The sequence below is a fragment of the Aquarana catesbeiana genome, linkage group LG05 (assembly GCF_042186555.1).
Source record: "Aquarana catesbeiana isolate 2022-GZ linkage group LG05, ASM4218655v1, whole genome shotgun sequence".
In the NCBI taxonomy this organism is placed as follows: domain Eukaryota; kingdom Metazoa; phylum Chordata; class Amphibia; order Anura; family Ranidae; genus Aquarana; species Aquarana catesbeiana.
This window is the reverse complement of record NC_133328.1, coordinates 201,143,897-201,162,602: the sequence shown is the minus strand read 5'-3', so window position 1 is coordinate 201,162,602 and position 18,706 is coordinate 201,143,897. Positions and strand designations below refer to the sequence as shown.

The following is an 18,706-nucleotide window of genomic DNA, read 5'->3' as shown; positions in this document are numbered from 1 at the left end:
AACAAACTAAAAAAGTTTGACTCTACTGCAAGCTTTAAGAGGAAAGAAGACATTAGGGTGTATTTAAAAAAATAAATAAATACAAAGCTATACATCCTGTAAAAACTGAGAAAGTTCATTAATTCTGTGCAAATTCTGTCAAAATCAAATGTTATGAGGCTACTTTTTTTGCAGGGTAGGTGTTCTTCATTCTTAAGAGTAGCATGAATCATGAAAATATCACATTATAGCCACTGATTGGAGTTGACAATTATAGTAAATAAGTATGTTTTTTTGTTTTAAATATATGGCTTAAATTAAAGAATAAAATATGCAGTATATACAGTATTATGATCTATATCTATCTATCTATCTATCTATCTATCTATCTATCTATCTATCTATCTATCTATCTATCTATCTATCTATATACAATATTTATCTACATATTTTTAAAGTAGTTTTGAGAAGAGAATATGTGTTAATGTCATTTTTGTGTGTAATTTGTAATTGTTTTCTGCTTTTTAGATGGTTAATAACCCCTTAGCAAACCAAGCAGCAGTAGCTGCTGCAGCGGCAGCTGCCATGGGCTCAATAGCGAGTTCACAGGCCTTTGGAAATGCACTATCCAGTCTGCAAGGTGTTACTGGACAACTTGTCACAAATGCACAAGGACAGGTAATAAGCATAAATAATATACAGTATTTTTATAAATGTATTTTAGATTGCCTATATTTTGTATAGCCTTATCATGGCCCTTAATCTAGAGTTTTCTTTCACTTTGTAAATCTATTGAATGTTTGTCTTTGCATTTTACCTGAAAAACAAGTGAGTTGATGTTGCCTATAAATGAAGTATAACACGCTGTATTTGGAGTTCCAATGACACAATTTAGCATAACTCTTTACAGTATGTCGGTAAATTGTCTAAAAAATATTTATATTTACCTGTTTAAAATCTTAATGTAGATACTCATTCTCAGATATAGAAGAAAACATGCATATACACAAATATTCACCAATAGACTGTTAAAACAATTCTCATTATCCAAAGGATCTTTACATTGCAGTAAGCATGCTGTTTAAAATTGTTTAGGATCTTAGCAACATGGCCATCCATGGATCAACACCTGCCATTGCTAAAAAAGTAATTTCATGCAAATATAAAGAATGAAGAAGTGAGATTAGGTCCAGCCATTAGAAACTAAGATAGCATGTGCACTTGGACATCCTTTATTTTTGGCAGAAGGTTGGGGCACGTAGTGTTCACACAGTCAGAAGCATGAAATATTATCTTTATAAGAAAAGTGCATGCTCCACAAGTTTGCAGAAATGCTATTGCTCAGTCACACAAATAAAATCGATGCCAAGTGCTTACGTGTAATTTGCATGTTTCCATTATTTTACAGTATGTGAGATTCATGCTGAGGAGAGACAGTGAAAATGTGCTTTTTTACAACTGGTTCCCGACCACCTCACGTCTTTTTATGGGGGAAGAATGGCACCACTCACCTAGTCAGTCCAATCCCCATACAGTTAGAACACAATGAGGGAACACACATTTAACCCCTTGATCGCCCCCTAGTGTTAACCCCTTCCCTGCCAGTGGCATTTATACAGTAATTAGTGCATATCTATAGCAATGATCGCTGTATAAATGGCAATGGTCCCAAAAATGTGTCAAAATTGACCGATCTGTCTTTCACAATATGGCAGTACCGCTAAAAATCGCAGATCACTGCCATTACTAGTAAAAAAAATAAAATAATAAAAATGCCATAAAAATGCCATAAACCTTTCCCATAGATTGTAGATGTTATAACTTTTGCGCAAACCAATCAATATATGCTTATTGAGACTTTTTTACCAAAAATATGTAGAAGAATACATATCAGCCTAAAATGATGAATACATTTTAAACAATAAAATAATTTGGGGATATTTATTATAGCAAAATGTATTTTTTTTTTTCAAAATTGTCGCTCTTTTTTTTCTTTATAGTGATCAAATATCACCAAAAGAAAGCTCTATTTGTGGGAAAAAAAGGATGCAAATTTTGTTTGGGTACAACGTCGCATGACTGCGCAATTGTCAGTTAAAACGACGCAGTGCCAAATTGTAAAAAGTGCTCTGGTCAGGAAGGGGGTAAAATCTTCCTGGGCTGAAGTGGTTAAACAAGGAATCTAAAGCAGAAATATTTTTTTTTTTTTACAATGCAAGCACTCTGACATTTCAAATTAAAAATAGTGTATGAATGCACACCTACAAGTCACTAATAAAAGAATAAGGCCTCATGCACATTGGACGTTTTTACAGCTGCTGATTTTGGCTTCAGACATTTTTTTCCTGCAGACAATAAACTCCCCAGCATGTTATCCTATATGTCCATGCACACATAGGGGGCTATTTACGAAAGGCAAATCCACATTGCACTGCAAGTGCACTTGGAAGTGCAGTCGCTCTAAATCTAAGGGGTAGATCTGAAATGAGTGGAAGCTCTGCTGATTTTATCATCCAATCATGTGCAAGCTAAAATGCTTTTTTTTATTTTCCTTGCATGTCCCCCTCGGATCTACAGCGTTTTTACTTCCAAAAGCACTTTCAGTGCACTTTCAAATGCACTTGCAGTGCAAAGTGGATTTTCCTTTAGTAAATAACCCCCATAGGCTGTTATCAGCAGTTTTTGGCAGGGGCGTTTTCTGGCTGGAAAAAAACCCTAAAACTAGTGGGTTTTGAGAGGAGTTTTTTAGCTTTAAAAAGGCTATACCTCTGAAAAAAGCTTAAAAACGCCAAAAACGCAGAAAAACTAGGCTATTTGTTGTTTATCAGTGTTTTTGAGCCATAAACTTTTATGGAAGTATAATTTTGTTAAAAACCGCAAAAAAATGCTACAGATAAAAAATGCTGAAATTTACTACTGCAAAAACGCTGAAAAACTCATTCTACAGCTTTCTACAGCTAACGCTATTGGCTTTTTTATCACGGCCAGTGTGCATTAGGCCTAAGAGAGAGGGAGAACTGAATGGGAATAGGGAATGGGAATGAAATATATTTAATAAATTCCTATGAAGTAATGATGAAATCACTACCCTCACATGGAAGCACTCCGTTATTACCTCTGACTAATATTGAAGAACACACAATGTCATATGGACAATGCAAAAGTTAATGTTGATTTCCAAGTAATATTGTGTGCAAAGTTTTTTGCTTGTAGTGTCAGAAATGTTTGCATTAAAAAAGATACTTACTGCTTTAACCACTTGCTTACTAGGCACATAAACCCCCCTCCTGTCCAGACCAATTTTCAGCTTTCATCGCTGATGAACTTTGAATGACAATTGCGCAGTCATACAACACTGTATCCATATGATATTTTTATAATTTCTTTCTCACAAATAGAGCTTTCTTTTGGTGGTATTTGATCACCTCTGCGGTTTTTATTTTTTGTTAAAAAAATTTAAAATACCAAATTTTTAAAAAAATATATATTTTTAAAAATATTTTGTTATAAAATTTTGCAAACAGGTAATTTTTCTCCTTCATTGATGTACACCGATGAGGTGGCACTGATGGGCACTGATAGGTGGCAGTGATGTGCACTGATGGGTGGCAGTGATGGGCACTGATGGGTGGCAATAATGGGCACTGATCGGCACTGGTTGGTTACACTGATAGGCAGCACTGCTAGGTGGCACTGATTGACACCACTGGTGGGCATTTATAGGTAGCACTTATGGGCATTGATAGGTGTCACTCATGGGCATTGATAGGTGGCACTGGTGGGTACTGTGGGCACTGGAAGGTGGCAATGGCAGATGGCACTGGCAGGGGGTACTGGTGGGCACAGAGGAGGCAGAATTGCCTCTTCCTCTTTGGAACAGATGTCCCTTGCACATAAGCCGGTGATCGGCTCTTTTTTCTCCTCACGCTGTCAGTGTGAGGAGAAAAAAAAAACGATTACAGAGCTTTTGTTTACATCATGTGATCAGCTGTCATTGGCTAACAGCTGATCACGTGGTAAGGGGCAGGGATCAGCCCCTTACTTGGATCTGTGATCACCCGAGTCTCGGTGACTCGGCGATCAGGGCGTGCGCAGGGAGCGTGCCCGGAGCGTGCCCGGAAATTCAGGTCCACGCTGTGGCCATCATTCTGCAATAGCGTGGACGCCAAGTGGTTAAAGAGGTCAAGCTTGACCACAATCTGAATTGAAAGGTCTATAAACAGAATATAGTGTCTTTTATGCAAATCTCCTTTTTTCATTATTCCTAACTTTTCTAAGACATTATTAAAGAGGTTCCGGGGTCCCATGGAATCTTCACTTCATTTAGTAGATGAACAAATCATAAACATAACTCAAATTCTACTACAGAAAAAGATATGTTTTTAGAAATATCTCTTCTTCTTCATTTAATTCAAATAAAGGTTAAAATAAATCCTAAAGGGCATTGTTGTTGACCCTAGTCAACCCCAAACCAATTGCCATTATCAACTGATCAAATTTACCATCTGTCCTGACTGACTTCTTATCCCATTAGAAAGCCATTCTATTTCAGTGGTCTTTTAGGGACATATAATCTCTATATGATCAGTTATGTTTAAGCACCAATGAGAAGCAACAGAGGATTGGGGTGGTAATGTGGGATAAGTCAGACCTCTTGTGCGTTGTAAAAAACAGATTAATGGAATGCTATATTTATTTCCTGCTTAGACCACTTCTGACCTTTCCACAGATCCTCTATTGTTGCTTTAACCCTTTTTTCTTGCACACAGTGCTAGAAAACATTCTACTCGGATAAGCATTTTGAAAGGTCTTCTTAAATATAACTGTTTTAAACAACATGTGGCATTTATTGCTTACAAATAATACAGGGTTCTCTAATTGTGTCTTAAATACATACATTACATTGATCCTGATTTTTAAAACACTGATGTTTGCTAGTTCCGATCTTGCATTTTGTAAGTATTGATCATTTCTGATATTTAATAAATGGAAAGTATTTTCTTTCATTTTTTTTTTTTTATATCATAAACAAAGACACATCTAAGATACATCTAAGACAATTCTACCCACCATTCAGAAAAGATGCTGACCTTGTCATATTTATAAGGAGGGTACAGAATTGTTCCATCACCATCTTGGGTGTTGAACGATGGAGCTTGTCAAAGTGAGACCATATCTAATGAATCATCTTATCGCAGGTGCACACTGCACATATTAAAAGAGGATTGTATGAACAATGTGCCCTCTACAATAACCTTTCAGTGTCTACTTTAACCCGTCTTTCAATCCCTTTCATCAAACGATCATCTTGTACAGCAGCTCTTAAACAGTCCTTTCAAAGCCTTGTGTGATGTTTAGTTATGTTGAACACTTATTCAGGACTGGCAACTAATACAAGCTGTTCAGATGAGAATTAAATTATTCAAAAATTGAAATGAATATTTTCTTTTTATATTTAGATATTGTATGTATGTACTGTATGTCTGTATGCATATCTCACACATAAATACTGTATATACTACTTCTAAAGAACTTAAAAAGTGAGTTATAACTTTTTAAATTGCAAAATGCAATTTATTTAAGGCATAATCCAACATATATTTTTTTTATTTAGAACAAAAAAAAGGGCCAAAAAAATCCACTTGCTAAATCTTACATATGTGTCTAAAAAGATAGCCCACCCAAAAACTGATATCATTAGACCCGCTTTTGTTGAACAGTTCTGCTGGAAAACCAGCATTCGCTCAGCTTCTTCAGTTCTAATCTGTGTATTCTGACCGAGGGGAATCTCCCCTGTCAGAATTTAATAATGTGGCTGGTGAGATCCCTGCATCCACATCGTTTGTGTGGATGCAGGGATTTGTTGTTTTTTTGTTATTGAATCTGCTGGCTGAATAAAAAAATAATCTGTCTATGTATACCCTGCTTAACATTACCTTGAGGGAGGAAAATTGGGGAAGATTTACAAAAGGAGGGATTTACACCACAGGCTATATTTAGCTTAAATACCCAATAAGGCTCAGGAATAAAATGTAATTTTCTCATATATCTTAACCCTTTCAGTATTTGAAGTTATCCTTTGCTCTGATAAATATGACCAATTTAATAAATTTGCACCAGCCTTTCCTATTTATTATGATGGTGCAATTTCTAATGTTTATAATCAAAATGTACTAATGTGCAACATACACCTTAAAATCTAACTTTTATTATCTTTGTACAATCACCTTTAGAGTTACCAAAACAATATAATATGATGACTTACCTAAACTACCCAATGCATTTGTATACAAATCAGGCAGGTCCTTAAACTACACTCTGAAGTTGTTGATGGTCTAAAAACGATTGTACAGTCAGATTGAAATCTGTTTGGTGAGCTTAACCCTTGGCAACCAATCATATTTAATCTTTTTTGAGTCAGTGGACAAAAATCTGTTTGTTATGGGTAAATGCATTTAGCAAACAGTTAATGAACTTTGCACTGCCTTGCTGAAAAGGTCAGTTCTTTACAAGTTATATTTATTTAAAGTCTGGTGGGCTGAATTAACTTCTAGCTTCCTTTACTTTTAGAGAACTCAAGTGGCAATAGCTCTGCAATAGCTCCCAGCTTAATTTTCTTCCAACATCAGGTTCTGGGTGCTCCCATCCCTCATATTGCATTTGCATAATATGCAGCAGCTGTTATTATCATGTTATGCACAAGGAACCCTCGCAAACATTATAAGATCTCAGGGAACCCCTGAAATAGTTTTCTCATGGTACATTGGTGTGATCAGTGAGTTGTAGATATGGCAATACATATATACAGTATCTCACAAAAGTGAGTACACCCCTCACATTTTTGTAAATATTTTATATTATATATTTTCATGTGACAACACTGGAAAAATGACACTTTGCTACAATGTAAAGTAGTGAGTGTACAGCTTGTGTAACAGTGTAAATTTACTGTCCCCTCAAAATAACTTAACACACAGCCATTAATGTTTAAACCACTGGCAGCAAAAGTGAGTACACCCTAAGTGAAAATGTCCAAATTGGGCCCAAAGTGTCAATATTTTGCGTAGCCACCATTATTTCCTAGCACTGCCTTAATTTTCTTGGGCATGGAGTTCACCAGAGCTTTACAGGTTGACTCTGGAGTCCTCTTCCACTCCTCCATGACCAACATCACAGAGCTGGTGGATGTAAGAGACCTTGCCCTCCTCCACCTTCCATTTGAGGATGCCCACAGATGATCAATAGGGTCTGGAGACATGCTTGGCCAGTCCATCACCTTTACCCTCAGCTTCTTTAGCAAGGCAGTGGTCGTCTTGGAGCCATGTTTGGGGTCGTTATCATGTTGGAATACTGCCCTGAAGCCCAGTCTCTGAAGGGAGGGGATCATCCTCTGCTTCAGTATGTCACAGTACATGTTGGCATTCATGGTTCCCTCAATGAAATGTAGCTCCCCAGCACTCATGCAGCTCCAGGCCATGACACTCCCACCACCATGCTTGACTGTAGGCAAGACACACTTGTCTTTGTACTCCTCACCTGGTTGCCACCACACACACTTGACACCATCTGAACCAAAAAAGACTATCTTGGTCTCATCAGACCACAGGACATGGTTCCAGTAATCCATGTCCTTAGTCTGCTTCTCTTCAGCAAACTGTTTGCAGGCTTTCTTGTGCATGACAGCCATGCAGACCAATTTGATGCAGTGTGCAGTGTATGGTCTGAGCACTGACATTCTGACCCCTCACCCCTTCAACCTCTGCAGCAATGCTGGCAGCACTCATACATCTATTTTCCAAAGGCAACCTTTGGATATGACTCTGAGCATGTGCACTCATCTTCTTTGGTCTACCATGGTGAGGCCTGTTCTGAGTGAAACCGGTCTGTTAAACCACTGTATGGTCTTGGCCATCGCGCTGCAGCATAGTTTCAGGGTCTTTGCAATCTTCTTATAGCCTAGGCCATCTTTATGTAGAGCAAAAATTCTTTTTTTCAGATCCTCAGAGAGCTCTTTGCCATGAGGTGCCATGTTGAACTTCCAGTGACCAGTATGAGAGAGTGAGAGCGATAACACCAAATTTAACACACCTGCTCTCCAGTCACACCTGAGACCTTGTAACACTAATGAGTCACATAACACCGGGGAGGGAAAATGGCTAGTTTGGCCCAATTTGGACATTTTTACTTAGAGGTGTACTCACTTTTGTTGCCAGCGGTTTTGACATTAATGGCTGTGTTTTGAGTTATTTTGAGGGGACAGCAAATTGACACTGTTATACAAGCTGTACACTCAATACTTTACATTGTAGCAAAGTATAATTTCTTCAGTGTTGTCACAAAAGATGTAATAAAATATTTACAAAAATAAGAGGCGTGTACTCATTTTTTGAGATACTGTAGATATAACAAACACAAACACTAATACATATAAAAGAGCATTGCATACTAAATATTGCATACTAAAAAACAGAAAAACTGAATTTGCATGTGTGCTCAGTGACAAAACTAAACTTTCATTGGTGCACATTGCAAAACTCACTCTGAATTGGTGCTCAGTGCAGAACTCTATCTTTGCATTGGTGAAAGTACAAACAGTTAACCTTGTGTTAATGCTTAATGCAAATATTTAACTTTACATTTTTGTTCAAGTAAAAAAAAATTGAACTTTGTCTTTACATTGGTACACATGTGCTGGTGCTGGCGTATACCTGTATATCGCCTTTAACAGTCATTCATGTCTGTCTGTACACAGCACCTGTGGCTCCTGGGTGGAAAAATATGTATTCATATACAGTAATTCTAAAAACCCCACTTATAAATGATAGATCTGAGTAAACAAGTTTCAAAATGCTATATTATATAGCCTTTAATCTTTTTAACAAACTTTGCTCAAAATTTTCTTGACATAAATGAGCTGTAGGTAAACACGTTTAAAAATAGAGACAGTATAAAATAAATACTTTCTACTGGATTTATAATAACAACATTGTTGAACAAAAGGCATTATTCGCTCACGTTCCAGACCCTCAACTCCCCAAAACAATAAAGCAGTTCCTCCTAAAAATCTGTAGTTTATACAGAGTAAAATAAAAAATCTTTCCTGACTCCTGGTGGTGGCAATTTTGAAAATGTAAGATGCTGATCCAGATGCATTTCACTGTGTATTTTTAGATATACATAGCAGAGTGCTATTTTAGAAAAACAGATCCAACTCTTTTTTCTAACGCTGCACCGAATCAGGCAGAGACAATTTCTATAAAAGACTACTCTGAATTTAATGACTGTTACATTAAAAGCCCTTTCTGCAGCTAAAGATTAAACCATATTTTCTTCCAATTCCAACATATACTTTAATGCCTTCTGTGGTGACCACAAAGTAAATAGTTTGCCACTGTATTTTCTATATAGGCCATTTATATCAGATGGTCCTCTTAATGCCTCATGCACACTGCAGCTCAAAAACACCTGTTTTACAGTCATTTTAGTTTTTTTTCTCTGCTTCTAAACATCCCTCCTTGTTAGCCTGTGGGTTTGATTTATAAAAGGCAAATTGACTGTGCATTTTTGCAAGTGCAGTTGCTCCAGCGCTTGGGAAATGAGATAAAGCTTCACTTTACAGAGAATACCCAATCACATGCAAAGAAAATTAAAAAAAAACATAATTTTTGCTTGCCCATAATTGGATGATGGAAGTCAGCTGAGCTGAGTGAATGTAGATAACATGACTTTTACTGCTTTGATTTCTACTGCTTTTTTCCTGTAAGGAGAAAAGATGTCTAAAAAAATTACAGTGTACATGAACACTAATAGTCTCTTTTTGACATGCATTTAACAGGAAAACTTTTTTTAGCGATGAATAGTAGACATGTGCGGGTTGTTTTGTTTCAAATTAATATTCAGACAAATTTTTCGTCATTCGGAGATTCGGATATATCCGAATACCCGATTTACAATATAAACAAATTTTATCGAATGCTCCGAATAACGTAACAAAATTTGCCTGCATTTCGGAAATTCGAATTTTACATTGAACTCCAGTGGAATTTTAACTACACATATTGCTGAACTCAAATGCCGCGTACAGACAATCGGACATTCTGACAACAAAATCCTGGATTTATTTCCGACGGATGTTGGCTCAAACTTGTCTTGCATACACACGGTTGCACAAATGTTGTTGGAAATTCCGATCGCCAAGAACGCGGTTTCGTACAACACATACGACGAGCCGAGAAAAAAGAAGTTCAATAGCCAGTGTGGCTCTTCTGCTTGATTCTGAGCATGCGTGGAATTTTGTGCTTCGGAATTGTGTACACACGATCGGAATTTACAACAACGGATTTTGTTGTCGGAAAATTTGAGATCCAGCTCTCATATTTTTGTTGTCGGAAATTCCAACAACAAATGTCCAATGGAGCCTACACACGGTCGGAATTTCCCACAACAAGCTCACATCGAACATTTGTTGTCGGAAATTCCGACCGTGTGTAAGCGGCAAAACACTGTGTGTGTTATTAGAGTACCATTTTGAAATAATACTGTTTTTGTTAAGCCAAAGGTGATTTAAAGAGTCATTGTAATCTTTTGATGAAGATTTTTGTTTGTTCACTTTGCTGCATTCAAATTGAAAACAATATCATATTTTCGTTTCGACCGATTCGAAAATGTATCGATTTGAACGTTTCAAATCGAAAAAATCTGCAAATTCAAAGAAAATTCGAAAATTCAGAAAATGAATTCTGAATACGAACTCTGAACACGAATTGAAGGAATCAACCGAATTGAACTAAACAATATAACTAGATTAACGAATCAAAACAAAACAAATTTTTTCATCATGCACATATCTAATAAATAGAATGGTGAGGGGTTGGAACTCCTCTTGGGTTCATTGCTGACCACCAGGAAAAGATAACAAATCTGACAGGGAAGAAGTGAAGTACAATCTCTCCAGCAAATTACAGATTAAAAAACAAGAAAAAAAAAAAAACAAACAAGTTCCAAAGAAATTCAAGCTGTCCTGCAGGCTCAGGGAACATCAGTGTCAGCGCAAACTATCCATCAATATTTAAATGAAATGAAACGCTATGGCAGGAGACCCAAAAGGACCCCACTGCTGACACAGAGACATAAAAAAGCAAGACTACAGTTTGCCAAAATGTACTTGAGTAAGCCAAAATGCTTCTGGGAAAACGTCTTGTGGACAGATGAGACCAAGATAGAGCTTTTTGGTCAAGCACATCATTCTATTGTTTATGGAAAATGGAATGAGGCCTACAAAGAAAAGAACACAGTACCTACAGTGAAATACGGTGGAGGTTCAATGATGTTTTGGGGTTGTTTTTCTGCCTCTGGCACTGGGTGCCTTGATTGTGTGCAAGGCATAATGAAATCTGAGGATTACCGAAGGATTTTGGGTCGCTTTGCAGAGCCTAGTGTCAGAAAGTTGGGTTTGCGTCCGAGATCTAGGGTCTTCCAGCAGGACAATGACCCCAAACATACGTCAAAAAGCACCCAGAAATGGATGACAACAAAGCGCTGGAGAGTTCTAAAGTGGCCAGCAATGAGTCCAGATCTAAATCCCATTGAACACCTGTGGAGAGATCTTAAAGTTGCTGTTGGGAAAAGGTGCCCTTCCAATAAGAGAGACCTGGAGCATTTTGCAAAGGAAGAGTGGTCCAAAATTCTGGGTGAGAGGTGTAAGAGGCTTATTGATGGTTATAGGAAGCGACTGATTTCAGTTATTTTTTCCAAAGGGTGTGCAACCAAATATTAAGTTAAGGGTGCCAAGAATTTTGACCAGCCCATTTTTTTGAGTTTTGTGTGACATTATCTCCAATTTGCTTTTTTTCCTCCCTTTTTTTGTTTTGTTCCAATACACACAAAGAGAATAAACATGTGTATAGCAAAACATGTGTTACCGCAATACTTTTCTGTGAGAAATACTTGATTTTCTGGAAAAATTTCTGGGGTGCCAACAATTTCGGCCATGACTGTAAGTATCAATATGGTTAGTTTAAATAGTTTATGCTTGTAGCTGAGGTCCAACACTCACATAATTGATTTTAGTCCCAGGCCATCCTTTTTGTGAACTGGTGTGCAAAACTTAACCACACATCACCATAAGTCCATACTAATGCTTTGTTTAGAAAAAAATATGTCTCCCTCCCATGTGCATGCTTCTTTTAATATATTATCAAAAGGTTGAGGCTTCCTTGCTTTAGAAGCTGCAGACTGTGTGGTGCTGAACTTATACACTTATACGCTTATTATTGGTGCTGAGCTTATACACAAAGATCATCATCTATTGTTGATTTCTTGACTAAAGCTCACTATACACATTACAATTTTACTGTATAATCACCTCTAGATCAACCAACAACCATGTAAGTATATACCTTTCTTATACAAATTGAATTGATAGTTTAGGTAGACACATATGTCATATATTTTTCATATACAGTGCCTTGAAAAATAATTCATACCCCTTGAAATTTTGTCATGTTACAACCAAAAATGTAAATGTATTTTATTGGGATTTTATGTGATAGATCAACACAAAGTGGCACATAATTGGGAAGTAGAAAGGAAAATTATAAATGGTTTTCAACATTTTTTACAAATAAATATGTGAAAAGTGTGGTGTGTATTTGTATTCAGCCCCCCTGAGCCAATACTTTGTAGAACCACCTTTCACTGCAATTACAGCTGCAAGTATTTTTGGGGATGTCTCTACCAGATTTGCACACCTACAGAGTGAAATTCTTGCCCATTCTTCTTTGCAAAAAAGCTCAAGCTCTGTCAGATTGGATGCAGAGCGTTCAATTTTCAAGTCTTGCCACAAATTTGATCAATTGGATTTAGGTCTGGATTTTGACTGGGCCATTCTAACACATGAATATGCTTTAATCTAAACCACTCCACTAGTAGCTCTGGCTGTATGTTTAGAGTCGTTGTCCTGCTGGAAGGCGAACCTCCGGCCCGGTCTCAAGTCTTTTGTAGACTCTAACAGGTTTTCTTCTAATATTGCCCTGTATTTGGCTCCATCCACCTTCCCATCAACTCTGACCAGCTTCCCTATCCCTGCTGAAGAAAAGCATCCCCACAACATGATGCTGCCACCACCATGTTTCACGGTGGGGGTGGTGTGTTCAGGGTGATGTGCAGTGTTAGTTTTCCATCACACATAGCTTTTAGGCCAAAAATGTCAATTTCAGTCTCATCTGACCAGAGCACCTTCTTCCACATGTTTTCTGTGTCCCCCACATGGATTCTCGCAAACTGCAAACGGGACTTCTTATGGCTTTCTTTAAACAATGGCTTTCTTCTTGCCACTCTTTCACAAAGGACAGATTTGTGGAGTGCACAATTAATAGTTGTCCTGTGGACAGATTCACCTGAGCTGTGAATCTCTGTGGATCCTCCAGAGTTACCATGGGCCTCTTGTCTGCTTCTCTAAATAATGCTCTCCTTGCCTGGTTGGTCAGTTTAGGTGGACGGCCATGTCTTGATATGTTTGCAGTTGTGCCATACTCTTTCCATTTTCAGATGACGGATTGAACAGTGCTCCATGACATTTTCAAAGCTTGGGATGTTTTTTTATAACCTAACCCAGCTTTAAACCTCTGCACAACTTTGTCCCTGACCTGTCTGGTGTGTTCCTTGGCCTTCATGATGCTGGTTGTTCATCAATGTTCTCTAACAAACCTCTGAGGGCTTCACAGAACAGATGTATTTATAATTAGATTAAATTACACACATGTTGACTCTATTTGCTAATTAGGTGACTTCTGAAGGCAATTGGTTCCACTAGATTTTAGTTAGGGGTATCAGAGTTAAAGGGGCTGAATACGAATGTACGCCACACTTTTGAGATATTTATTTTGGTCTATCACATACAATCCCAATAAAATACATTTACGTTTTTGGTTGTAACATGACAAAATGTGGAAAATTTCAAGGGGTATGAATACGTTTTCAAGCCAGTGTTAAAACAGGACTAAAGCAGAACAAGTCACTCAATTGGAGGATTTTCCCTCTTTTCCTGGTAGGCTTATGTGGTCCTATACATAGACTAAAAAGGATAGGTGTGTGTCACCAGATGAAAGGGGAGTGGTATTTCCTCTGAAACAAATTGACTGTTTTTTTTATGATTTTTTTAAATCAACAATTAAAATTATCTTCGGTTTTGGTGTGCTCCTTTCTGTATTTTTATGGTTTGAGGTACTGCTGGGTGCCCATTGATTGAAGCCTTGCAGTGTGGGAGCCACCTCGCCAGAGCTTGTTTGAAGTTTTCCTTCATCTGACTACAGATGCAAGTCTAAACTTTCCCAGCACTTCTTTGAGTATGTTGTTCTGTGACTGCACTCAGTGGCACAGTTGCATTAATTAAATGACAACTTGTGTCAAAGGTACATTTGTCTTTTAAAAACCCCAAGGCACCTTTCACATGGGGCGGACTCCCTTCTGATCAACAGGGGATCTGTTCACAGATTCCCTGCTGATCAGAGCAGAGTGGGCAGATGCTCAGTTCATGCAGAGCGGACACGGACAGAGCTCGCACTTCTGTATGGGTGGCCGGGTGTAAATGGACCTTACTACCTCCTATCCGCCTACAGATCACCTATAGATCCCCTTCAGGGCAGTTTCCCTTCAGTTTGTTTTTAGTGGGACAGATTGGATCGGAGGTAGGTGGGTGTAAACAGACTCAAGTCCTTTTGCACCCTCCAGTCCAGAGGAGTATATGGACCATCCAATCAGGCATGACCTGATCGAAATGGTCACGTGAAAGAAACCTACAATGTATTTATCACAATAGACATTAAGTGTGCAACTCTATAGTTACTAGGCAAATATTTCTTTGTTTAGTTATGGCAACACATGGAACTTAAAGCCAGTTTAATGTTGTCATGCCGGTGATTACAGGGTCTCCTAAACTTAAAACAATGCCTCAGAGGTAGCTATACCTATCTTTCAGTACTTGCGGATGTCTATGTTTGATCCAGACACTATAGTCACATCTGTTTTGTTTATTCATTTTTTGACTATATTAATTTTTGCCCATTGTGGCACATTAGGATTTTTAAGCTTACTTGTTGTGTTTTGAAAAACTGTTTGATGGCCTATTTGCACTTTGGAATGGAATCAGTTTACATTTTGTGGTGACTTACTCATGTCCTTCCCTGGAAGGCTCTATGTTGGGAATATCACAAGGGTGGCCAAAAGGGTGAGACAAAGGGAAAAGATACAAATTATGGTGAATGCAATTTATATTATTGCTCACCAGGGAATATCAGCCAGCAAAAATCTGTCCGAACAAAGTCTTGTCGATTCTACTTCTGCAACTCTCTGCCACTTCTCTCTCCATAATACCCATATAAAATATAAATTCTCTGTGTTGTACATTTTCTATCCCATTTCATTAATGTCCCAGGTAACTTACATATGACATTTGGCGAAGTTTAATGTTTCATTCCTAGTGCTTGCAAACTGATTTAACAAAGATCATTGTAATCCTAACTCATGCTGAGCATAGAAGCGTGTATAGTGTTGTGAAGTTAGAAACATGTCCAGAGTTGCCAACTTTCTAAACTGTGGATGCTAAAGCTGATATCCAAGGTTTGTGGCCTCTCTTTTGTTTAAAAAAAAAAAATCATCTTTGGTTAGAGGGGTTTAAGGTGATTAAGGTTGTGTAGTGCTACTCCCATAGGAGCCGCAGGAATAACTGTTTAGGTCTTCCCAACTTCTGCCCCACATCCAGGCACACAACAGGCTCATTCACTCCCACCAGTCTAGGCAATGTTGTTTTTGTTGTTTTTATTTTTGGAGAACTTGGATAGGGATGAGGGAAGTGGTGGGATACTCCAAATATAAGAGCTATGTACAACTGAGGACAATCTATGATGAAGTCCAGGCTTGTAACAAACCATAGACTTCAGCTTAAGTAGCATTAGAGCCATTAGAGCAAAGTTCCTTTAAGTAGGAAAGTGTCTGGACAGAGCTCTTCAGGACACCACAGGTCCCCTTCAATAGACCCACAGCTGACTATAATAAGGCACCAGAGGGGTAGCTAAAGTACAGGGTTCCCAAGATATTTCAATGTCTGTACTCACAAGGCCCAAGTACAGATGGAGCCTCCTTCCAATCTTCCAAGCGATGCTCTGCAGTGATACTAGACATATCTATAGCAGACGACTCCTCTCATTCAACTTCTTCCAAGCACCAGGGTCTCAGCATTCCTCCTCAGGTCAGCCACCCGAGGCCTTTTCACTGCAGCTTGTGCCTGATAGGGCAGCGTGCCCCCAGAGTTCTGTGTGCTCCCAAAATAGTCTGCATAGCTCCACAAGTTACCTGGATACAGAGGGAGATATCCAGCAAACTGGCAGCTGCAGAGCACACAGATAGGACCTAACTAAACAATCACAGCTCATTGGGTACAGTGAGCCAAACTATGCTTTTAACTAATCCAAATTTATAGCCACACTGACTACAGTCAAAAACACACACTAACACTTACCTAAATATATCCTAGCACCTACTGTACCTAGGAGGGTGCTACACTTGTTTTAAGACTTAAATTGTTTGCATGGCTCCCGAGTCTCTTTTGTTTATGTTCTGAGTGTTTGTTATTGGGTGTGCTTGGTAAGTTGTTGTTAGTTAAGGTGTTTTAGACACTTAAACAATAGGTATAAAAAGGTGTACAAATTACAGCTTGAAAAAACTAAGAGACAGTACACAATAGGGTTTTAAATGTTTATTTATTTTTTGGTGTGTTTTCCTGCTATTTGATGTACTTTAATGTATAACAGTTAAATACATCTTAAAAATACCAATTTACTATTCAGTTTTTTTTCCCACTGTCTTAAAACCAATTGTCTATTAACTGAAAATATACACCCCAAAAAATTACAAGCAAAGGGCCCCAGGATGTTTTACTTTTTTTTATTTTATTTTAGGGGGGGTCATCACAACTTACAGGATCATGATCACAGATGGGGGTCTATATTTAAAAAAATCATTGGACAGATTTAACAAGCATTTGCCCATCCTTATCAGCCACAATGGTTTATTTGTGGCTATGTCAATATAATCCCTATTATGGACTCAAACTCCCCCATCCTTCTTTGTATACACAGACCTGAAGAAGGAATTTAATACATTTGTCTTTTCTTTTTGCCAAGTCACCCACTCCAGATTATTTTGTAAAGGGCCTACATGCCTCAGCATGTAGGCCCATCTCAACCTGACCTTTTTGCTATTAATATATTTGAAGACGTTTTGGGGGTTTGTCCTATTCTCTTTTCCAATTTTGATTTTTTTCTACCTTGGTTTACTTTTCACATATTCTGTTCTATACTTTGTAAAGTTTAAATGATGATAGTACTCCGTCATTTTAATATTTTAAAAAGCTCATTTCTTATTGTTTGTAGCTTTTTTAATTTTATCCCTGAGCCATATAGGTTTAACATTTAGCCTTTTAAACTTGCTGCCTATGAGATTTTTTTTGTAGTGTGTTTGCATACAATCATTTTGAAGAATTCCCATTTCTGTTCTGTGTTCATCTATGCCAATATTCCCTCCCAGTCTGAGACTTGGAGAGCAGCCCTCAGCCTTGGAAAATTGGCTTTCTTAAAGTTAAGCGTTTTTATCTTACCAGTATGTGCTTATTGTTTACAGCTAAAATTAAATGAAATATTATTATGGTCACTGCTACTCAGATGCTCTTTTATATGAACATTAGTAATACGCTCTGCATGGTTTGAAACTACCAGGTCCAGCAAAGCATCATTTCTAGTTGGGGCCTCTAAAAAATGTACAATAAAATTGTCTTTTAATAAGTTTATATATTTTAACCCTTTAACTGTTCCTGCAGTGCCATTACTCCAGTCACTTTCGGCTATTTATTTTATTGATCCAGAGACCATTGGCCTCTCATTCCCTGGATAAGAAGCCCTAATGTGGTTCTGTCTGCCATTAATTTTTAACATTTGAGACATTAATTTCTGTGCTCTAACCTACAAGGTGGGATTCCTTGAAGACATCACCTCTGCAAGACAAATGTCTGAGCTGGCAGTCTTATCTTACAAGTAAAAGAAAAATTCCAAAAATATAAACATTAAAAAAAGCAGCACACAAAGGGCAGCTCACATATGTCATAACCGAGGCCAACTTGTGCAAGGGTGGTCAGTCTACAACTAACTTCAATAAAAAAACCTTGTTAAGTCAACCTGCCTGTTCTGAAGTCACTAAAGATGTGCATGTAGGGTGTATCAAAGAACAGGGCTTGGAAGGGGGATGAAGAGGAATCTTTACAAGGGTCTAACCTGCAGTGGAAGGAGAAGAGGCTATATTGCCATTGCTAGGGGCAACCAGAGTATTGCTGGAAACTTAAGAAGAGAGTCACTGAGAGTCATAGTGACATGGCAGGGGTGACAGAGGGGCCTTGCAGTGAGGGGGTTTGTGAGCTTGGCCACCTGCCTAGCAACCAGTGCCCAGTGGGAACAATATCACTTCATGGGGTATCCCAGGTTCCTAGCCTGGGATGTCACAGAAGAAAAGAAGTGAGTCAGGGGCTTCATGAATGAAGAAGCTCAGGAGCATGCGAAGAGATAGTCTCTGTGTCAGGGAGAAGTATCATAGTGTCACTGGGAATGAGGTGACATGTTGAGCAGTTGTCACGTACCTGGTAGAAGACTAAACTGATGAGATTGATCGCTCTTGTATCTCC

General features: G+C 38.1%; 1 protein-coding gene across 1 annotated transcript in view; it reads left to right on the top strand.

Moving 5' to 3' along the window:
- POU6F2 (POU class 6 homeobox 2) overlaps positions 1-18,706 on the top strand; it is a 760,637-nt gene that overhangs the window by 681,494 nt on the left and 60,437 nt on the right. Inside the window, exon 5 of the mRNA XM_073630485.1 lies at positions 508-657. Within this exon, the coding sequence (XP_073486586.1) occupies positions 508-657 (150 nt within the window). The remainder of the gene's footprint in view (positions 1-507; positions 658-18,706) is intronic.